The sequence below is a fragment of the Alosa pseudoharengus genome, unplaced genomic scaffold (genome assembly GCF_046254945.1).
Source record: "Alosa pseudoharengus isolate Yale_2024_CS ecotype anadromous, Long Island Sound unplaced genomic scaffold, YU_APseudo_1.1 YU_APseudo_1.1_scf_22, whole genome shotgun sequence".
Taxonomy (NCBI): domain Eukaryota; kingdom Metazoa; phylum Chordata; class Actinopteri; order Clupeiformes; family Clupeidae; genus Alosa; species Alosa pseudoharengus.
In genome coordinates this window covers 16,626,722-16,650,936 of record NW_027468680.1, presented here as the reverse complement: position 1 = coordinate 16,650,936, position 24,215 = coordinate 16,626,722, and the positions used below count along the sequence as shown (strand labels likewise).

Genomic DNA, 24,215 nt, shown 5'->3' with positions numbered 1-24,215 from the left:
CGGCTCAGATTAAGGTTGCAAGTGAGGTTCTCTACTTGGGTATTAGGATTAATACTTCCCCATTGTCTGTAGTTAAAACAAATTATTCTAAGATTTTCAAAAGAATAGAAGAAGATATTAATAGATGGAAATGTTTGCCGAGTTCAGTGCCAGCCCGTATAGCAGTCCTCAAAATGAACATCTTACCTCGCATTCATTTTACAAGTTTAATGATCCCACTTGCACCTCCAGCGGGATATTGGCAAAAATTGGACACTTTATTAGGAGGTTATGTATGGAATGGTAAACGTCCTGGTGGTCAGCTCTTCAGGTCAATAAGATGGATGGGGGACTGACATAATCCTAAGTCCTAAGTCCTAATTTTAAGCTTTACCATTAGGCATTCATATTAAAAAAGCTTTACCACTGGGCATTCATATTAAAAAGCTTTACCATTGGGCATTTATGTTAAAAAAAATGAAGGTGCTGGATGGAGGAGGATAACATTTGCTCGTGGAGAAGTATAGAACAAAATTGAATGGCACCAATAGGTTGAAAGACAGCAGAACAAAAATAACAACATATAAAAATATATGGTGCAATTTATCCCCATTATGGTATAATAGTCACGTTCTGTCTGGGGGAAAACCATTTGCTAACAAACATTGGGAAGATCAAGGGATTAATACCATTCAGGATATTAGTTAGTACTATTCTGGGGTGCATTTCCCAAAACCACAGTTGCTAACCTGTTAGCCACTTAGTTGGTTGGCAATAGGAAATTGCATTGTAACCAACAAAGTTGCTAACTTAGTTAGCAACTATGGTTTTGGGAAACACGCCCCTGGACTTTCAAGAGTTGGTAACTCAATATGATATTGACGAAGTACGGTACTTCCTTTTCTTTTACTTTAGAATAAGATCAGCCTGTAAAGCCTACAGGGTTCCTTGGGGGTCAATGGAATCCCATTTTCAGTTGGATATATAATTCTCCCAAACAAATGGTGGCATATCTACAGTATATGCCCACACCAGGAATGAAAGCCTGGGATAGAGATACATCAGAAGTGGGACAAGAATTAGGCTGGGAGGCTATTTGGGATAATGTTGCTGGTGCCTCAAAAAACCCAAATCATAGGTAGGCTAGGCTATATACACTTGAAATTCTGTCATAGGGCATATTTAACACCAAGAATAAGATCCGAAATGGGTTTGGTTTCTGACCCATATTAATAATAATAATAAGAAGAAGAAGAATAACTTGGTTTTATATAGCGCCTTTCAAGTAACCCAAGGTCGCTTTACAAAAGGAGATAGGGCAGGGGAGTAGAGGGGAGAAGAGAGGAGGGGGTAGAAGTGGGGTTGGGGGGCAGGGTGGTTAAGGACCATAGGCCTCAGTGAATAAATGTGATTTTATGTGCTTTTTGAACGTAGCCAGTGTGGGGGCTTGGCGGATATGGAGAGGTAGACTGTTCCAAAGGGTGGGGGCAGCAACACAGAAGGCTCTGTCACCAAAAGTCCGTAGCCTGGAATGGGGGATGACAAGCGGGTCCTTGCCAGAGGACCTCAGGGACCTTGGCTGGGAGTGATGCTGGATGAGATCGGAGAGGTACTGGGGAGCAAGAGCATTGAGGGATTTGTATGTAAGGAGTAAGATTTTGTAGGTGATGCGTGACTTCACCGGGAGCCAGTGAAGCTGCTTGAGTGTGGGGGTAATGTGTTGCCATCGCTTTGTGTGTGTGAGGATCCTGGCAGCCGAGTTTTGGACACGCTGTAGCTTGTCCAGTGCTTTGGTGGGAAGACCATAAAGGACACCGTTACAGTAGTCCAAATGGGAGGTGATGAAGGCATGTGTCAGAGTCTCCGCAACAGTGTCTGACAGTGAGGGCCGGAGTCTGCAGATGTTTTTGAGGTGGAAGAAGGCGGATTTGGTGATGTTACTGATGTGAGCTTGGAGTGAGAGGTTGCAGTCCAGAGTCACACCCAAGTTACGCACTTGTCCATTCTGCCCCCAAGGAACCATTGGCTCCTTTATGCTTGTTATGTGGGAATGTCCAGGGGTGTCTACTAGTTTGTGGAGGAAGGTGATACAGTAGGTACTATTGTGGATTAAACAGGGGTACAGTTCCCAATGGATCCTGCTGTATCTCTCTTGCTGAAAAAACTCGTAGTTTGGCTGGCAGGCTTAACTGCAGCAAAGAAGATAGTATAGTCCAGTGTTGGAGAGCTCCTCATGGTATGTCATTGGCTTCGGTCATTTTTGGACATTTCTTACCTGGAATTGTCATCAGCAAGAATAAATGACGCTCAGCCACGTACAATTTTATTAAAGGAGAATTAGATATCTAATTTAAAAAAAAATCTTCTGTTGAGATAGGAATGCTATGTCTGTGTTTGTATTAGCAACCTGCTAGATGGTGGTGGTGTGGGTGAGGGGTAGAGAGGGATATGGGATGGTAGAGAGGGAGGTGGGATAGTGGTGGAGGGGATAGGGAGAAGGGTTTGATATCAAAATTTGTTTAGAAACTTGAAATGTACGGTATGAATGTATTTTGTTGGGTTGATATAAAAAAAAAATCAATGACAAAAAACAAACAAAAACAAATGCTACTCCCTGCGCAATCACTGGGTCTATTTAAACTGCACATGGGCTACAAGAAGTCAAGTCATAACATGTTATGCTGTTTGCTCAAATACTGTATGCTCTCCATCGGAAAGCCAGTTTACTGCTAGATCAACAGCTTTTTAGGCCTACTCTGAGGCACTACATTCAGTTTCTCCTGAATATTGGCTATATTTTGATCTAAAGCTAAAGTTAGCCTACTTTAGGCTCCTTAGCCTGGCCCCGCCCGCCTAGATATTATTTCATGAAGATCACTTCGTGAATGAGTTTGTATTTGTCCAGCCTAACAATTCCTAGGCTTAAGTTTTAAACTTAATAGCCCAACTTAATATCGACCTAAATCCTTTGGGTGGACAACGACTTACACAAACAGGCTACACTTTTTTTATTTTATTAAACATGTACCCTACACTCGACATGGATTAAGTAATGCCATTTGAGAGTAATTAACTCTTAATGAACTCAACATCTTATATTACCAATACGCGGGACGCCGCGGGTATTGCTCTGTGGCATGTCAGTAGCCTACCTATGAGAGGTAGTGAATTTGCTTGCTCACTGTTCTGCTTTTCTAGCCTGGCGCTCTCCTCGCGGTTTTCTCCCTCCCCTCAAGTTCGATGTGTTCTGCACTCCGATCTCAGTGCGGGAGACGGCATAGCTAAACATGGCGTCGGACGGAATGATTTTAACAAACCACGACCACCAAATTCGAGTCGGAATCCTTACGGGTAAGTGCCAAATTGCTAAAACTAGTGATAATAAGTCTTATTTATATCCCCTCGGTAGTTTGCGTCGTTTGTCATTACGGTGTGTCTCGCTGGTTTGCACTGTCCACCCAGCTGTTTCTCCGACGCGCTCTATGCCTGACAGGCAGCAGGCTTGTAGGCTACCACGTTCCTCGACTCAATTCGGGCGACGTTTGTAGGCTACATACCTTCGTGTATAACATTTTCTTTTGGTTGTTTCATTTTCAGACGCTTCTGATACACCGTCTAGCTGCGTTAGATTGATCTGCGGTCTGTTACATATTACATTTCTCGCTGTCAGGAAAACAGTTTTGTATGATGAATAATTCATACATTGTACGCACATCGAACCGCTAACCTTAGCTATGGAAATCATGATTAGAGTCTTATGGAATGTTTTGTTACAACCTAAATGAATGATCAGTGTAGCCTACTATTCCCTTGCAGGTTAATCCGCAAACGGAAGATGCTATTTGGTTGCAACTGTAATATGAAAATGTCGCCTTGGAGCACACGGTGGTTCGAAATTGATCAGCATGTCATCTGCAGTCGGTTACGCTGTTTCATTTTGGTCAGGCTATATTTTTTTTTACTGGTTTCCTAGCTTTGGAGGTTATTATTTTGGTTGCATGCATGGCCACTAGAGCTGTCTTGTTGGTGCTGTTAGCGGCATATGTGAAGCAGTCAGCCAATATTTGTCACCAACTGCCTCGTTGAGACCGATCAGATAGGCTGCCTCTGCCTTCTGCCGCGTATGACAACCTATGAAAATTGTTTCTCAATGGTCTTTTAGGTTGATACTGACAGCAAGTCGTGACATGGGTGTATTTTGCCTTGTAGTGGCGTGGACGCTCTCGGTACTTTACGCGTCAACCATATTTTTCTGTTAGTCTGGAGTTTCTCACTGTTAAATGGTTATGATATACGGTGCGTTTCCGTCTGCGGTCCCTCTTGCCTTGTGGGAATTTATCCTAACATGTACAGACATGTACCTGGGAACCTTCTCCCCACAATCACATTAGGGAATGAGTCTCTCTCTCACACACACACACACACACACACACACACACACACACACACCTCTGTACGCGATGAGATTGCAGGCAAGCTGCTGTCCACTGGCTTGGGGTACTGAAACACGTTCGGCTGCTGCCGTTCGATGCTCTTCGCGCTCACATGTAGCCCACAGAAGCGGTGACTCCCCTATAGCTTTGGAACGGGCAGAGACAGGTTTGATGGGATTCCCGTGGACACCAAATACAGCCCTTTCATATGAAGACATCAGCTAATGTGCTGTTAGTCACACCAGCGAACCCCCTTCCACTCCTCTCTCTCCCCTTTCCCCGTTTGATCGGTTGGCACGGTTCCGTCGCTGTGTACTGACATTTCGTCGTAGCAGCAGCTACTGTTTGCGCGTCCCGCGCGCGCGCGCGTGTGTGTGTGTCCGTGGTGCATAGTTGGCGCGAGTAGAAGAAAGGAGGATTAAAAAGAGGGAACAAATAGACAGTCATGAAACTGACACAGCAAAATAATTAAACGATTTGGCATGTGCATTTTGGGCAGCTAGGCAGGCGCTGTAAACGCGGTTATTTATGCGAATTTGGAATCATTGCCTTGGCAATGCCTGAGTACTAGCATGTGCCATTGTTGCCTCTGGCTTGCTTTGGTTTAAGGGAGAAATGTTGGCATTAGTTCTAAGGGGGCGTCTTTGATGAATTATCTTGATAGGAGTGGGCAACCTGACTTTTGGGCTATCAATCATTTTGCCCTCTCATACCCAATACATTGTTGCTTGCCAGCATCTGAGAGCCAGGTTGCATCTCAATGCTCGAATTTCTTTCCTTTAGTTGTCCACATCAAATGGACAGGTGAACCATTGCAGTTGAATAGACCCAAATGAATATGGTCTAGTCTAATGGGAGTGTGTGTGTGTGTGTGTGTGTGTGTGTGTGTGTGTGTGTGTGTGTGTGTGTGTGTGTGTGTGGTCTCTCTTCTGGACCAGAACATGAAGAAGGCTGTTTCTGTCAGCAAAGCCCTTTTTCCCCCGCTATACTCCAAGTGGCTGGGTATCCACACAGCAGTGACCTCAGTACTAAACTGCAGACACTCATTCAAATGCTGGTCAGAACTGTGGGGGCGGAACTCCAAACAGCCAAGCAGAGGAACCACAGAGAGAGAAAAGTGTGAATTGTCAAATGCAGTGTGAAGCTCCATCAGTCTGAGAAAAAAGCTGACTCTGCCATCACTGTGTGTGTGGATTTGTCTAGGTTGTTTTTGATACTCTAAATGTACATGCAAATGACATAACTAAACAATTGCAAACTGTCAACCTGGGTTAAGTGGTTTGTTAGCCTCTTGGGGGCGTAATTGGTTAAATGTATGCCGGTTGTTTAACGGTATTGTGTCATTTTCATCTTAACATCATGTTTTCATTAGATCTACAGAACTTTTTTTTCTTTTTCTGGAGACCCTACAGCTACATAGTACACATGTGGGAGGAACGAAGAAGGGACAGGTCTGTGATTGGTCGATGTTACTCTGAGATAGTTGTGTGATGGGGCTGGGGAGTGTGCCTTCGCTGGCAGAAACCAGTTAATATTGAAATTAAATCTAAAATGGAGGACTTTTTGTTATATTTGGGAATCCATTTATTCTATGAAATAACAATTTCAAATGATCCCTCTTAGATGTGTCTTGTTCCAAAGCCATACAGCAGATGGTATTTTAGGCACCAGTCTTCTTGTAAAGCCATATTCTAGAAAATGTGTGGCTTCAAAAGACATATAGACATGTGGAAATTGCATATGGTAAGCTGGTAGTTCACATGGTGCTCCCAGGGACATCTGCACCGTAAGAAGGTGTGTTACATGTTTATGGCTTGTTCATGTATTTCCTCCAAAACAGGATGCCGTCATAGTCCTTCAAAGCAGCAAAGGCAGACCAGCTTGTTTTAGGTTTTGATAACTACAGACTCAGCTTTTTTGAGTTCATACAACTCAATGCTGCTATGGACTTGAGTGTTTTGCTTTTCATGTGCCATTCACAGGCTTTGTAGACCACCGTAGGCCATAGCATTTTGTTTGAGCCACATTTCACATTTCTTGTAGGATTGGAACACAGAATTGATACAAAGACATGTATGTTAGGACTATATTTAAACATAGGGGCATAAACTATGCACGGCTTACACATGGTTTACAGATTAGCGTTCCTATCTAAATGAGGGCATTGGAATGGAAATGGCATTGTGGGTATTTCAGGGACCAGTGCCCAGGTGTCAGGTGTGAAGTCAGTGACGTGTGTGTGTGTGTGTGTGTGTGTGCACATACATCTCTGTGTGTGGTATTTATACTTCCTGATTGACTTCTAAGGCTCGACCATATGTGCATTTGGGTGGCGATCATGTGAAGTGGGATTTGTCATTTAAGAATTTACTAATCAAATTTGCAACCAATTAAAGCATACATCTAAAGTCAATTGGTAAACACAATCATGATATTTAGTGGGAGAATTAAGTGAGGGAAAAAAACTCCCTATCTTTCTCTCTTGCTGCTATCAACATCCCTATTCAAAGACACCAGCATCAAAGGCTCCTTCAGGGCTCTTGCCAGCCTGTATGTGTGTATGTGTGTGTGTGTGTGTGTGTGTGTGTATGTATGTGTGTGTGTGTGTGTGTGTGTGTGTGAGAGAGAGAAGTGTGTGTGAGAGAGAGAGTCTTACCAGCCTGTCAGAGCCTGTCTCAGTGCTGTTCAAAGTGCTGATCACATCCATCCGCAGCTATGCATGCCATACACACACACACACACACTCACTCCTCTGTTTCGCTTCTTTTCCTTTTTCAGTACAGCTGGAGCGCTTGAAAGAACAAATTAAAGTCAGGTACCTGCCTGTCACCATGCTCCTTCTCTGCTTTGCTTTCATTGTATTGCCTCCTGGTGGGGAAGTGTGTGTGTGTGTGTTGTGTGTGTGCGTGTGTGTGTGTGTGTGTGGGGCAGTGAGGAGGACTGTGGGCTCAGGAGTAGGGTGGTGTGAACTGCAGGACTTGCAAATTTTCTAGATCTCTAATAGCCCTTTCGGTAAGGCATTTCTCAAGATCTTGGTGGCTAAATGAATTAGAATAGCTCAAATACAAAAGGACGATTTGTATGTAGTAAGGTAGATATTTATAAAGTAATAGAAATATTTATTTAACTAGAACCATAATGGTCATCCTAAATAATATATTATGCATTTTATTTAAGTTTGAGAAATCACAAGCTTGCCCACCCCAATGCCAAATAAACCCAAAATACACCCCTTATAGAGAAACTTAAACCCAACATAGACCCCTTATAGAATGACTTGGTTTAGAATAGTCGGAAAAAAATATCACACGTCTATTCACGCTAATGAACAGGCTAATGAAAATCTAATTGAATCAATCAAGATCAAATAGGTTAAATGAAAGTAAGTGTATAGTCTACGTTGACTACTGATGGCTACTGTCGACTACTGTCTTTGGTAACTCCATTCCATAGACATGACAAAAATTTATGTTCATAATGTTCAGCATCAATCGGTCAGAAATGTGAAGAGTTCAGTTGGAAAAAAAGATAATCCACTTTAATGAATTTTTTTGCATGGAATACTGGTGTGGCAGAATTTTTCTGGCATCAAAGTACCAACTAGAGCCTTTCAGATAAACACTTACTAGACAGACCGTGCTCATTCAGGGGTCAATTTTCCCCCCTCCAAATAGCAAGACAAAAGAGCTGAAAAGGTGGCCTGACTGACTGAAACTTTCTTGTTGTTAACGTCTGTTATATGCAGGTCTTTACTCAATTCCAAGGAAAACACACTTCTGTGACACCATCAGCGCAGCCATTCAAAGCACTGCAAACCGTCATTTATTATATAAAGCCCGCCCCATTCTAGATAAGTGGTTGTGATTGGTTCCTGGATTTTTGGTGATTTGGAATTCGCTGTGAATTCAAGGATGGCCAGACGGATCTGCAGAGCAAATTCAAATGTGCATACAGATTAATCTGGGTTCACCCAGGTTATAGAAAAGCTGAGTTATGGAGGGAATTTTTTTTCACTGGGGCGATCATTTCTTTTTTTAAAGTATATTTTTTTGGCCTTTTTATGCCTTTAATGATAGTGACAGTGGAGAGTGACATTAAGCGAATGGGAGAGAGAGCAGGGGTGGGATCTGGAAAGGACCACGGGGCGGGAATCGAACCCGGGTCGTTGGCGTACGGTGAAGGTGCCCCAGCCAGTTGCGCCACAGCTGGGGCCAGGGGCGATCATTTCTGATAGCCCGTCAGACAGGGTCTAGTAGTAGCTTTACAGGAGAACATGACTGTTCAGAGTGTTGGTTAGTGATTTTTTTTTTTGAGCTCTGGACTTGTGGCATCTCTTGGTAACTTGCAGTATCTCTTATTGCCATCCTTTTGCAACATATTGCATTTTGACTTCTGGTAAAGCCACAGCCGCCAGTGTTTCAAGTGGAACACTGTTCCCCTCAGGGTCAGGGAAGGGTGGACCCCAGCCTGGTCTGTGTGATGGTGCTTGGTCTTCATATTGCAGCATTTCTACTTGCATCTTTCCAGCAGGGTTACTGACACTACCTGCCACCCCCGTGCCCCCAAACTGAGAGCTTTTCAACCACCCAAGAGTGTTTCGAGTACTAGGAATTATATGCAAATATCAGCTTGGGACCACTTGTACACCATGGGTTTAATTGATTATCGACAATTCCTGCACATAAGTCATGAATTCTTGTTAGCTTCTGTGTCCTTATCTGCAGCAGTTCCCATATTACCACACAAAGGACTTAAGTCATATGGCTGCTATATGAAGAAAGACTTCAATGACCGTCCTAAATGACTGGCTAAATACTTTTGTGTTTAGATAGTTTGTTTTGTTTGCATCGTTGTATTTTTGAATTAAATTCAATTAAACTCAGAATATTAAAATGAGTTATAACAATGCCATGTTGTAAGATACACCTGTCCCTTGTCATGGGACAACTGCAACCATCATTTAATAGTAGCATCCTTGGCTGGGTTGGAAGGTTGGAAGCAAAATCAAGTGAGCATGGTTGATTTAAAGTTGTTTAGAGTTGCCTGTGTGATATTTGTGGGATAGTTGTTTAACAGGCATGTCATGTGGACAGCAACAAGTTTCTGTCAGGGACATTTTTTCACTGGTTAAAAGTGAAGCTTTCTTGACCATGGACTGCCAGGCTTGCCACCTGGTACCAGGCTTGTGCAAAATTCAGAATTTTGAAATTGGAATGACAGGAAGAAGAATTCATGGCAATCCAAGAAATTCCACACAGTCACACAATAGAAAGAATGTGTTGAATATCACATACATTCATTGGGAAGGTTACTTTGGAAATGTAATTGGTTACTATTATAAGTTACCCATTATACGTAAATGTGGTTTGGATCATATCTGACATTAGGGGTGTCACAATTTCGATTTTAAATCAAAATTGATCGAAATCGCATCTCAATTTCAAACTTCGAACTCAAAGGTAGAATCGACGATGCAGCCACATCCCCAATGTTACGTCCAGCGTGTATGCCAAGACGCAAAAACACACACAAACACGTGCTGAACTGTGGCGTCAACACTCTTCTAATTTTAGGCTGCAGCAAGTTAAAAAATACACATACACATCAACCCACCGAAATCGAAGCCCCTCTTGCTACTCTGAAATCACTGGTGTGGAAGTATTTTGTCGTTCATTTACGTCAATTAACACTAACTTAGCCTAATCAACACTAACCTTGGGTCTCTTCGGAGTGTGCTGAAACAATCAAATTATCATTCTGTGTTGTTTCATTTCACCATGTTAACATCTCTGTTTAATGTTTGTTTTGTTTACAACCTCGTGGTTGGAACACGTAAATGAATCACATACGATACGGGCAGCCGTGGCCTACTGGTTAGCGCTTCAGACTTGTAACCGGAGGGTTGCCGGTTCGAACCCTGACTGGTAGGCCACGGCTAAAGTGCCCTTGAGCAAGGCACCTAACCCCTCACTGCTCCCTGAGCGCCGCTGTTGTTGCAGGCAGCTCACTGCGCCGGGATTAGTGTGTGCTTCACCTCACTGTGTGTTCACTGTGTGCAGTGTGTTTCACTATTTCACGGATTGGGATAAATGCAGAGACCAAATTTCCCTCATGGGATCAAAAGAGTATATATACTTATACTTGATACACAAACGAATCGTGACTTTAAAATGAAAATTAAATCTAATCGAGGATTTGGAGAATTGTGACACCCCTATCTGACATGTAATGTAAAGCTTCACTAAAATTATGTATATGAATTTCATTGAATTTCAATTCTACTTCCTTTAATTCAAATTATAATTCTAGATCCTGTTTTTGACCTCGATTTCAAATTCAAGAATCTGAATTTAGCACAACCCTGGCTGGTACGAAGCTGTGCAGTATGTAGGCTACCTCCCTTCTGACGGCTTCAGAGATGTGCTAGTAAGGGCTTATACTCTACGCACCCGACCGGTAGCGCGACAACGTGACGTCAAAATGACGTAGATCTTGCTGGCGCGCCAGGATTTAAGCCAGGTAGCGCAAGGTAGCGCACCAGTCATTTTTTTTCAGACGAGCGCGACAAGGCGGAAACAGGAAGATGGACTAGTTCGAGGGCAAGCGAGAGTTGCAGTGTTTTGTTACAGTCGTGAATTTTTAATAGTTTGCTGGATAAGTTAACAAAGTTACCAGTGAGAGTTGCAACACATGGAATTAAGAGGAAAGAATAGAAACGATTTATTTTCAAACAAAGGATATCTATTAAGGCCTGAACAAAATCTCTTTCCACTTCAGGAAATTACACAAACTCAGCCAGCTGCTAGCTAGCTAGCCAGCTAACTAAACTGTTTAAATTATTAAAATTTCCCTCGGGATGACTAAAGTATCTACCTAAATATCCATCTATCTATCTATCTATCTACCTGTGCACACACCTTGGAAACTAGATGATAATGATGATGGTAGTTGTGAATAGTAGCAACCAAAGTCTGAAGTACCATCACAGAGGCTAGCTACTAGTGTTTCTTACTGTAGCTTCTTCTGCTGTGTAACGTAGTTAGCGTTAGTCTTTTCACAACAGCGACACCTCTGTTCAGAAGAATATTGCAACTAGTATCGCCACCAACACGCGCGAGTATAAATGGTTACGGCGCTTCTGTGACGTCACATTGTCGCGCTACTGGTCGGGTGCGTCGAATATGTGGGACGTTTAAAAGAGCTAGCAGCCTGGGCTTTTAGCTCAATTGTTAGCATGCTTTACTCCCGATCTGAGGTGCTGTAGTTCACGGGTTCGAGTTGGGGCGAGTGCAGGGCTAAGCCGTGCGGTTAATACAACACAGACTTGACCCGGTGCCGTGACCCGGATCTGGAGTGAGTTTGATTGGGGGTGGGGGGGGGGGGGTGGTGTAACGGTAGCCACCTGATACGTAGCTGTGCAGTATGTATGTTGTGTAAACCTTTCTCCCGGCACCTTAAGAGATGTAGTGAGACAGCTAGCAGCCTGGGCTTTTAGCTCAATTTCTAGAACACAGTTAACACAATGCAGGTTACACATACACAATATGGCTACGCCTATGAATACGTGGTCTTTCAACTTTCACTCTCGTCGATGATACAAGGATACAAGGGAGTTTATTGTCACATGCATATAGTTACTGGATGTAAGAAATGCAGTGAAATTATGTCTGGTGTCAGCCTATTTGTGCATTTATGGGGGGGGGGGGGGGTAAAAAGTGCAGTAGAGCATCCAAGAGCAAGCCAGTGAGAGTTGCAACACATGGAATTAAGCAACTGATGAGCCTTACTTCCTGACCCAACTGTCACCCCAATAACTGCAAGCTGTTTGCCATTATTGCTGTAACTCCAAAACGCTTTTGTAAAGGTAGTCCTTATTGCCCTTAAATGCTTCTTCCTCGAAATTGTAGCGTTTCCCAGCAGACCTTGATATGGACAGCACAGGTCACATTGGCTTTGCTTCTCTCTCTCTCTCTCTCTCTCTCTCTCTCTCTCTCTCTCTCTCTCTCTCTCTCTCTCTCTCTCTCTCTCTCTCTCTCTTTAGATTAGATTAGATTAGATTCAACTGTGCAGAACACAAGTACACAGACAATGAAATGCAGTTGCGTCTAACTAGAAGCGCAAAAAGGCAGAAAAGTGCAATGTGATATACAAAGTATAGACAGGTGGTGCATAGACAGGACAGGATATATAGACAGTGTAGACAGTAGTATACAGTTGGTTTACAGAAGGTGGTTCACAGTAATATAAATTAAATATAAATATGTGCAGTGTATTAGCTGTAACCTTATAAGAGCAGACTATAAATAGCCTATAAATATAAATAGCAGTATATTAACAGAATCTATAAGTATGAACCATATAGACAGACATGTACAGTATGTACACAGCTATGTGCACTGTGGTAACAGTACCATTGTAGTGCAGAAACTGTAACATAAGAGTAGTAAGAATACGTGTATCTGCAGGATGAATATAATGAAGAGCAGTAGAAAATGGCTATGTATCTCTCTCTTTCTCTCTTTCTCTCTACGATCACATTTTGAGCAGAAGCCATAAAGCCCTCTCAGACCACGCTGGACACAGTGAGTAATGAGATTACGAACCTCGCTGCCAGACTTTCAGGAATCGGGAGAAAGGGCCATGTCACTGAAAGACTTGGGCGGCTGCCAAGGCGCAGTCCAAGTCTTAAGTCAACAGTTGCAGGCTGATATGACTTAATGAAAGATAGTTCCAGGAGTAAGTAGCCGGGCTACGCTCCGAGATCAATCATGGCCGTGATCACACAGCGATTATGTACAAAACAACTCGGGGGAAGGGCAGTCGAAAAATAAGCAAGCAGATAGGCCCCATGTAACAGGCATCAGCTGGGTGTCAATGAAGAGCCTGGGAGGACGCTGCAAGCACGGTTTGTTATATTACTACAATACCCAGAATCCTGTGTGATCATGTGACACTGAATACGTCAGGTAAAGGTGTCTTGTCATAGCTGGAGCTGATACACGTTATATTGTGGGGCCAATGAGGTTTCCTTATAGTGCTCCTCTGTTTTGAAAGCTGTATGTAGGTCACAGTATCACTACAAAACCCACCATAAATGAAACTTTTGCTTTTGTTTAGCAGTGTACTGTAATAAAAGTATATGTGTATATTTGTGTATCTATTAGTATATGGAATATTTGTGCTTAGAAAGATTAGCATCTATACTATTATCTATACTATATATTAGAAATATACTGTATCCTATATGTAGCCTATTGGAGGTACGTCAAAGTGGTCCTAGCAGTACTGCCTGCTCACTACATTTTACATTTACCAGCCAATAAATGGAATGTCAATTTAACTTCAGTCCAGTAGACATGTATGATGCTGCCTCGACTTCAGTTAGGCTTGAGAAGCTCGGACTCGCATCGTATCCCTGCCACACACACACACACACACACACAACCCTATGATGCATTTCGGGTCCAAAGAACACCAGTGTGCCACCTGCTTCCTCTCACCCCCCTCTTTTTCTCTCTTCCTTCCTCTGCTTACCTTTCCGCTTCTTCTCTATCTCTCTCGCTCCGTGTGTTTTCTCTTCCTGGTGGCACCGGACCGCGCAGCAGCGTGGGCCCACAGGGCAGACACTCCTGACACACTAGGTTGCCCATTCATAAAAGTGTAATGTCTCCTAAGAGTCGTGGCGCCGGGGCTCCCCTCCCAGCAGTGGCTGTGGCAGCAGCGCCGCTTGTATTTTTTTTTTTTTTAGAGCGCGCCGCGCAGTGAGTCGTGGCGAGCTCCGCCGAGTACTTGGCCTCGCGTCGGATCTGCCCCAGCTGCCATCTCCCGCGCCCAGGGTCAGACCGAGACAGAGAAAGGGAGAGTGAGAGAATGAAAGGAAGAGAGAGAGAGAGAGAGAGAGAGAGAGAGAGAGAGAGAGAGAGAGAAAGAGAAAGGAAAAGTGTGTGAAGGTAGCATTCTCATTCATCACACATAGTAAATTAGCAGCAAAAATTGTTTTGAGACATATGAGGGGTTTGTTATCTTGGGCAAACAACAGATAGAGAAAAGTGTGTGTGTGTGTGTGTGAGAGAGTGTGAGGGGGGGGGGGGGGCTGCATTCTGCATGGCTGTGGGCTACATGTATTCCCCGTGCAGAACTGTCACGGGACTGTATTGTGAGAGAGAGAGAGAGAGAGAGACATCATTAAGCCTCACATGTTGGCCCACTCCATTACCGTGATTCCCATTCATCCAGGGTTCTTAGCCTGCTGAGAGAGAGCTTAGGTCATCATCCATGCACAGCACCATTGATGGAAGCTCTCAACACAGGAAAAGCCCTCAGTGGAGATTTTCCCTCCGCTCTAGGCATCTGGGTCTTTAGTCTACTGGTGTGTGTGTGTGTGTGTGAGGGTGTGAGTGAGAGAGAGAGGTTGGCTGTGTCTTAATGGGCCAGAAATGTTGAACATGTGATCGCTAGCCATGGCTAATGTGCAAATTCACTAATCAAGGTCCGCTTTCACTGTGACATTTCATATTATGTATGTCTCTATTTTGTGTGTGTGTGTGTGTGTGTGTGTGTGTTAGGGGTGGATGGGTATGTTGAAGAGAGATCTGCAGTGTGTTGATAAGCACACACATGACCATTCGATATTGACAGCCATGGGTGCAGACACATGCCATAACCAGGGTCATCTCACAGTGATAACACCCCCCCCCAGCCTCTTCTCTCTGGGGGTGAAAGGGCTCTTTCCCTGAGGTTGAATCATGAGATCCAAGGCCTGGTGTGGAGGTCCCCCTTCCGTGTCAGTGGAACTAACCCTGCTAGCTGTCTGTGACTGACACATGACTGGAACAGTTTGGAGGCTTTAGCCATAATGTCTGCTGATTGCCTGACACAGACATGGTGGCTTGTCTCATATCATCCATCTGTGCTGTGCTGGCATCTATGCACACACACACACACACACACACACATACACACACACACACACACACACACACACACACACACCAGATCCATTAGCATTAGCAACATCGCCTCCTTCTTACACATCGGATCTACACCAATCGTGTGTGTGTGTGCGTGTGTGTGTGTGTGCGTTGTGTGTGTGTGCGTGTGTGTGTGTGTGCAGTGCGCCTCTGGAGCTCTTAATCCGGAGGCAGCGGTAATCTGCCCATGATCTCTATTGGGCGGCCCACTCATCCATCTCCACGTGGAGAGCCAGTGCACAGGGCCTCCATCACCCCTCCATGGAGGTGAGCAGCTTACAGCGCACAGCCACAGCCATCACCCCACCAGGATGCACAGGGGCTTTGTGAAGTCTTTGGTTGGGTTGAGTTGAGTGAGTTTTTATCTGCAGCATAAAACATTCATGGATCAATTTAAGCTTGACAATATGGCTGCATGCTGGTTTGGTACACAAGATTAAATATGTTATTCAGCTGTTGAGCTGTATGCGTGTGAGTGTGTTTGGGGCCACAGCTTTTTGTCTAGATGGCTACATAGAATGGAGCCGTAGCAGATACTTCTGTTGCTTTTTTTACAGACCTTTATGTGAAATATTATAAATAAAAGTTTCTCATGCATCATCAATTACTCTCTGATCAGGACATTTATAAGCAGATGCTGATATACTATCACAGGAGATGTTTAGAAATAAAATGGTAAGGCTATTCAGGATGCTAATGTGGGCTAGCTCTTGATATTAATACCCATGGTGGACTTACAGATGATGGTTGTTAACCTAGCCCTCAGTTAGGCTTGCTGTTGTTAATTATTTGGATTTGACACTCAGTGTGTGACCACAGTTTGGTTATGATGGCCTGTACGTCATTTGTGTGTGTGTGTGTGTGTGGTGAGCTCACCATTGCCGGGCGCCGTAGCACACTCCCCAGGCAGCGTGTGAATAATTAAACTTCATCGGCAGCCGGAGGCCTGCGCTCTCCTCTCCTTTCCCCTGTTCTCCTCTCCTCTCCTCTCCTCCCCTCTCCTCCCCCGCGCTGGAAGTCATCTCTTTAGCTCCTGTCATCCAGACATAAATCACAGAGCGCTCTCGTCACCACCGCCGCGATTGACATCTCCTGCCTGCGAGAGAGGGGAGAGGAGAGGAGAAAAGAGGAGGGAGAGGAGAGGGAGAGGAGAGGGAGAGGAGAGGGAGGGGAGAGGGAGGGGAGAGGAGAGGAGAGGAGAGGAGGGGAGAGGAGATAAGAGGAGATGAGGGGAGAGGAGAGGGAGGGGAAGAGAGGAGAGCATGTGCCAGGGGAGGCACCCCTGTAGCTAGTAGCTACAGCTACTCTGACTAAATAAAGGGTCTGACCCCCCTGATTAGGACCTGGACCCCCCAAAAGCTAGTGTGCAGCGGCTGGCTGGGGCACCTGCACCGTACGCCGGTGACCCGGGTTCGATTCCTGCCCCGTGGTTCTTTCCGGATCCCACCCCGACTCTCTCTCCCACTCGCTTCCTGTCATTCTCTACTGTCCTGTAAATTAAAGGCATAAAAGGCCAAAAAAATGTAAAAAAAAAATGGTGTGTTTAGCAGCCACAATTGTATTTTTTTCTGGGGGAGAAACCCACGGACCCCCCGCTAATATCGTATGCACATGTATTTTATAAATGTTGTCAGTAACAGTGCCTACTGTAGGCTACTCATTCAACATTCATGCTTACCTGAGTGTGTGTTGATGCAGCCTACTGTAGTTACTAGACTTATGTACTAGGCTTGTGACTTTAATACACACAAGTGTATTACACTATTGAAAAAACGGCCTTTTAATACGCATAGTCGACCCCCCCCAACCCCCCCGATTGTCGTAGTGTAATTTGAACTCTGGGTGTGCGCTCACCCACAGCCTCAACCTCTCAAATCCTCATAGTGTACATCCCTGTAGCTTCCATCCTCCACATCCGTCAAATCATGCAAATTGTAGAGTTCAGTGGTTATCTTAGAATAATTTTATTTCCAAAAAGGGTTAATAAAGGTCATATTCTGCATGAGCATGACTGTGATCAAGCAGCAAGAGTTATGCTTGAACCACAGCTGCAGTGTGTTCCTCGTGGGCAGCTTTTGGGTGCAGTGGAACAGCAATAAACATGGCTTCTGGTTTCTGTTGGTTTCCCTTTGTCTCATTCCTTGACCTTGTGGACGCTGGTTGTGCTGAGGGATGGCTGGACTCTCTCTCTGTGACACCAGTTCTCTCGACACACTCTATCAGTGGGCCCCCCAAATCCAATTGGCTCCGTAAATACTCAAGTGCAGGCGTCCCCTCAAGGTGAATGAAAGTCACTGCTGCTGTTAGCCCGATGAGGGGGAGGTAGAGAGTGGTCAGTATGCTCTGGGGACACGCATGGACAGGGCTGTGGGGACTCCACTATAGGCACCTGGGGACAGCTGTGGGTGGGCCATCAGTGGACATCACAGAATTGATCACCAGAGGGGCAGATATAGTCCCATGTGTCTAAAGATTAATGAGCAGTGAATGGGACACGGGTGAACCTGCAATTTGTTAGAGGGAGAGGAAAAAATCACTTGCATATACACAGACAAACATAGATGCTTACAGGACTACTCATGCATAAATGTAGACACACACACACACACACACACACACACACTAGCTGAGGTTATGATAAAAGTATCAAACTAATTACCCCAAGCTGACTTTTAAAGGGAAAAGTGTTGCTGGGGACAAAATCACATTTCCCAAAAAGCCATACGGTCACATTCCTACCAGCTATATTTAGGAACTCGCAAGCTGCATAAGACACACACACACACACACACACACGCACACACACACACACACACACACACACACAAAGCTGTACCCAGAGAAGCCCAGCTTTCTGCAGTTGTCCGGAGAGTGAAAAGTCTAAGTAGGGCATATCTGCTTACAGGCACTTATTTTTTTCTGTCGGCAGATGTGCTCCTTCAATGCTCTCTCTCTCTCTTTCTCTCTCTCTCTCCCACTCTCCTGTTTCATCCCCCCCTGCACAGTATGATCTCTTTGCTCAATCCCCCTCTAACCCTGCACCTCCCTCCTCAGTGGCTCCCTAGTGCTGCTCCTCATGCAGCATGGTGTGGAGGAGCAGGGAGGAGAGGAGAGGGGCTGATTCATGCTCATCACCCCACGTCCTCTCCACCTGCTCGTGGTGAGAAGGGGAGAGTGGAGTTCACAGATGTGCTTATGGCCACATTAACCCTGGTGTGTGTGTGTGTGTGTGTGTGTGTGTGTGTGTGTGTGTGTGTATGTGTGTGAGAGAGATATCTATTCAAAAGTGAACCCTGAAATTCTGAGTGCATCTGTAGTCCCAAAAATACACTGCAGTTTGATGCACTAAAACTTACACTGTAGTGCACTTTGATGCACTGTTCTTACACTGTAGAAGCTGAACCCAAAAAGGGGCCTCAGAGTCAGCTGCTACCGAAGTTCAGTAACAAAACAAAAACACACCAAGATTATAATATATTATACTTCATTTTGTCAACTAGAGTGACGTGAGGTTAACATGAATGAGAATGTTTCTATACATATGTATAAATAAATATTTCTGTAATATGCTCATTGCTCATCTTATGTTGTCCTATGTTTACGTATATGTAAGTTTACGTAAAGACATTTCATGATCTTTCTGTTCTTCTGACTTTGCTATGGTTTACTGGTTATGGTTTATGCTCTGGCAAAACAATATGCCCTATTTTTTATGCCACTACATTAACTTGAACTGAATTGTGAGAGACAGCAATAGCATAAGATATGTTGTAATGGAGGAACATAGGGTGGTTGGTCATTTTTAAATGGAGAAGGAACCCACACACCCATCTGTTTCCTCACGTGTGATAAAATAATTCCCTTTTTGTGGAGGCTGACCCTATTCTCACTTCACGGTAATATGACTGTGTCCCTGATAGAGGCTGAATGGGGATTGGGAGTTATGGATGGATGGCAGTTATGTGTGTGAGTGATGGACTATATGGGTGAGTGTGTGTGTGTGTGTGTTTGTGTGTGTGTGTGTGTGTGTGTGCGTGTGTGTGTGTGTGTGTGTGTCTTTCTGTGGGAGAGAAAGGAGAAAAGCTCACACATATGCATGTACACACACACACACACGCTCATACACACACTTCTTCTCTTACAAGCAATAACATGCAAGCTCATACATTCACTAAACCTTGAAAAGCAATCAGTATTGGGAGAAATCTCACAATAATTACTGGGATATTCCAACTCACCGACTAAAGCAACTATTTGTCCTTCAATTCCGTGCGGGAGCCGTTTGCGTGGATAAGAAGTACGCATGCAGCAGCGCACTGGGATTAGGCAGAAAACAGAGATTATAATCTGAGCTCCACGCTGCCTTTGTAGAAGAGCTGGATTGAACTCTCTGTCGGTTGGCTGTTGCTTTAGTATTTTGTATTTTTCTACTGTAATCTGTAGCCCAGTACAACAGGACTGATGGCCCAGTCAGGTCAGGGGGAGTCAGTCGGCTCGTCACAGCACTGACTCTGGCAGGAAACAGCCAACCACAGTGAGGTGATGCGAGTGGAAACTGAAGGAACTACATATTGTTTGTTTGTTTGTGTGTTTAGTACGCACAGCACATGGTGAAAGCATAGTATTTGAATCATAGGCTGTCATGGGTGTGTGATTTCAGCAACATTAAATGTGCATGCACGTGTGTGTGTGTGTGTGCGTGTGTGTGTGCGTGTGCGTGTGTGTGTGCGTGTGCGTGTGCGTGTGCGTGTGCGTGTGCGTGTGTGTGTCTGTGTGTTCTCCTTATGGTAATAGCAAGTTATCAAAGTGAAGATGTTTACTGCCCACTAGGGAATTGTGTGTGTTACATGATATGGTGTGGGACTGTGTGTGTTTATGTGTATGTATGTGTGTCTGCATGTGGCCTCCAAGACTGTGCCTTCATAAATCTAAATCTCCACCTTGGCTATTTCTTCTCTTCTCCCTCCCTTTTTTGCTCTCTCTCTCTCTGCTGATACCTCTTTCTCTCTCTCTCTTTCTCTCTCCATACTCTCCTTCTTCAAGTGCTCACTCCATCCAGGTTAAGGCATGCCTGTCAGTCCCAGATGGATTGCCCCCCCCCCTCCACCCAGTCATCATTTATCTGTTTTTCCCATCTACCAACCCCACCCCCCCACCCAGCTCAGTAGACCTCAGACCCCAGAGAATTCCAGCTCAGGATTTCTGACGTGTGTGTGTGTGTGTGTGTGTGTGTGTGTGTGTGTGTGTGTGTGTGTGTGTGTGTGTGTGTGTGTGTGTGTGTGTGTGTGTGTGTGTGTGTGTGTGTGTGTGTGTGTGTGTGTGTGTGTGTGTGTGTGTGTGTGTGTGTGTGTGTGTGTGTGTGTGTGTGTGTGTGTGTGTGTGTGTGTGTGTGTGTGTGTGTGTGTATAGTCCCTATGATAATAGTCATCAAAGTGAAGATGTTTACTGGCCGGAAAATGGTGATGCAGGAAGGTGTCAGACTACGAGGTTGCCTTGGCGAAGGTCAGGTGACCATCTCACTCGTCTTCACCTCCTCCCTTCTTTTTTTGGGGTAGGGAGTGGCTTTAGGAAGAGCGAGTGATATGGACACTGGAGTGGAGGAGTGAAAGGAGGAGGCCAAAAATAGGCTGTGAGGAGTGTAGAAGTGCTGCAGTGACGTGGCTGTTGCATATTTATAGGTGGCTACTCCATATTTATAAGCGGCTACTCCATATTTATAAGCGGCTACTCCATATTTATAAGCGGCTACTCCATATTTATAGGTGGCTATTCCATATTTATAAGCGGCTACTCCATATTTATAAGCGGCTACTCCATATTTATAGGTGGCTATTCCATATTTATAAGCGCTTCATAAAACATGAATTAGTGGGATGGCCTTTTTTGATTGTACTAGTTTCATGATAAGGATGAGATGAGGGATGACCGCATCCTCTGTGTGTGAGTGTGTGCGCGTGTGTGTGTGTGTGTGTGTGTGTGTGTGTGTGTGTGTGTGTGTGTGTGTGTGTGTGTGTGTGTGTGTGTGTGTGTGTGTGTGTGTGTGTGTGTGTGTGCACTTATGAGAGTAAGAGAAAGGTGGTGAGCTTCAACCGCTAACTTGCAGATAGAATTTTTGGAATGCTCTGTTTTGAATGATGTGTGTCTTAGAACCTCTGTATAGGTGTCTGTATGTGTGTGTGTGTGTGAGAGAGAGAGAGAGAGAGAGAGGGTGAATGTGCACAGACATATTCAATATAGCTTTCATGTAGTTTTTTTGGAGTTTTCTTTTGATACTATGAATGTATTTGTGTGTGTGTGTGTGTGTGTGTGTGTGTGTAGGTTTGAGGTGCTGTTGAGGGATGGACTGTTGAGGCATGTTTCGCTGACTAAGCAGCATGGCGTTGGGGCTCTGTGATGTTTTATTAATTTGCTCTAAAAGCAGAAGGGTTTAGACCGAATTAATTTCCCATTCCACATACACACACACGCACACGCACGCACGCATGCACGCACGCGTACACACACACACAGACACGCACACGCACACACACTCTGAAACTGTGACGTGTGTGTATGTCATGGGTTGGAGAGAAAAGGCCCAGCTTGATGTGTCACTTGGATTATGGTATGATACTCTTAAGGTTGTGTGATGTATATCTTCTACGATAATATTGAACAATGTGCGAGCTGACATTGTCAAATTATGCTTGGTGCTTCTACATCATGGAGGAAAACAAAACTGAAGTGATTGGGAAATGTCAGGAATTTAGCAATAAGAGAAGCATTACATAGTAGGGATGTAGTGGTGGTCATAAAATGACAGGGTACATGGATGTTTCCTCTTCATTTGGCCGGTGTTCAATTGGTCGCGGATGTGTGCACACAGACAGTTACAGACGCTTTTTAGAGTCTTCTTGGGGTCCGCATTCGTAACTTGGAAGATACTTAATTTTGCAAAACAGCGATCAACAATGACCAAATTAATCATGATGTGTTGTCAGAAACCGTCCAGTTAGAAAATCACAACCGAAATCCTTTGCTATGGACGTTATATTAAGTGTTGTCCTCTCATTGACGCCCGCTAAAAAGAAAAGGGTTTTAGTGTTCTAAAATAGCATCCATCCTTCACCAAATTATCGTCATCAACAAAATCCCAGAAAATATTAAAGGAAAATTCCAGTATTTAGCACTTTGAGTCCCTTTTCTGGTTTGTTTTGGATGAGCTAGAGTGGTGGACACCGAAATTTTGACGATTGGTCCTGTCTCGACTTTTCTGACTCGTTTTGAAACGCCTTTGACTTCTCAGAGTGGCTGTAAACAGGCATATTGTAGGCTACTCAAACATGTCCTAAAACAACCCTTAACGTTCGTTTTCAAAACTGTGCAACTCACCAAGTGGTTGCACAAAATAATGTGTTTTTAGTCAGGGTAATGCTGCTAATGACATTGACTTGTGTTTTCACTGCCTTGTAGTTGAGTTGTTGGGCTATTAAAATGTGATGGTTAAATGTTCATTTGGGTGTTTTAAATGGTCCCAGCTGTGCTCCTCCAGTATCGCTGAGTTTCAAGGATAGGGCAGAGCAAGGTCAAAGCTTCACTTTAAAACCCCAAACAGATAACCGTCTCCCTTGAATGGACAATGATCATATAGTATACTGCTTTTTGTAATGATTTAAATGAGTGTAGTAAATGGCATTTCTACTTAACAGAGTCCTGTCATTTTGACCCCACTGGCTTACCATAGTTTCAGTGCAACTTAGCATAGCGTTGCACTGGTTAGCGGAGTGTCTCCTTTTGCACACGGATACTGTAGGATTGCGTAGCCTCGTTTCTGGGTGAGAGAACGGTCTGAATATAGAGTGGTGTCGTGTGTGTGTGTGTGTGTGTGTGTGTGTGTGTGTGTGTGTGTGTGTGTGTGTGTGAGAGAGAGAACTGATGGAAGCCTCACTGGTTGGGGAACAACTGCAGTGCAGTGCAAGAGAGGATATTCCAGAGGTAATCTCTTTCTCTCTCCCTCTCTCTCTCCCTCTCTCCCCTGCCCCTCCTCCTCTCTTTCTCTCTCCCTCTCTCTCTCCCTCTCTCCCCTGCCCCTCCTCCTCTCTTTCTCTCTTCCTCTCCCTCTCCCCCCTCTTTCTCTCTGTCCCTTTCTTGCTCATGTGCGGCATCGTTCTGTGTTATGTAAGACACCTCATTTAGGCCTGACTTCAAATGAACAGAAATCAAACATCTATTCTGCAGTTATAAATAGGGATTTCTTACACACACACAAATGTGTGTGTGCGTACACATATGCATACATACACACACTCTCTCTTTCTCTTTCTCTTTCTCTGTCTCTCTCTTTCCTCTCTGTCTCCTCATTCTCACTCACATAGCAGCCCCCACCTTTGCCATCGGCTCTGTTACAACACGTGACACACACAATCTCTGGCACACTCACACACACACAAACTCACACACACACACACACACACACACTCACACTCCCACACACACAAACTCACACACACACACACAGACTATGAGCCTTGAGTTTAGTCTCATTGAAATTTGTATCACTGATAGCTGAGATGCATTTCACGCACACTCTCTCTCACACACACACACACACACACACACACACACACACACACACACACACACACACACACACACACACACACACACACACACACACACACACACACACACACAACATACACACATACACTGACACAGACTGAACAGTGAAACCATTTGATTTTCTGCTCTGAACTCTGTGTTCTGCTACAGTAGATAACATATGAACATATGAATCCACCTCCCACTCTCCCCACAGCCCCTATGCATACTCTAGCTGTCTTGAGTGTTGCTG

The 24,215-nt window shown here is 44.5% G+C and overlaps 1 protein-coding gene across 1 annotated transcript in view; it reads left to right on the top strand.

Annotated features, from left to right (window-relative positions):
• Positions 1–3,245: 3,245 nt before the first annotated feature.
• Positions 3,246–24,215, top strand: part of gphna (gephyrin a) — a gene marked incomplete in the record, with an annotated part of 65,532 nt that continues 44,562 nt past the window's right edge. Inside the window, 1 exon segment of the mRNA XM_076300783.1 lies at positions 3,246–3,330. Coding sequence (XP_076156898.1) covers positions 3,267–3,330 — 64 coding nt within the window.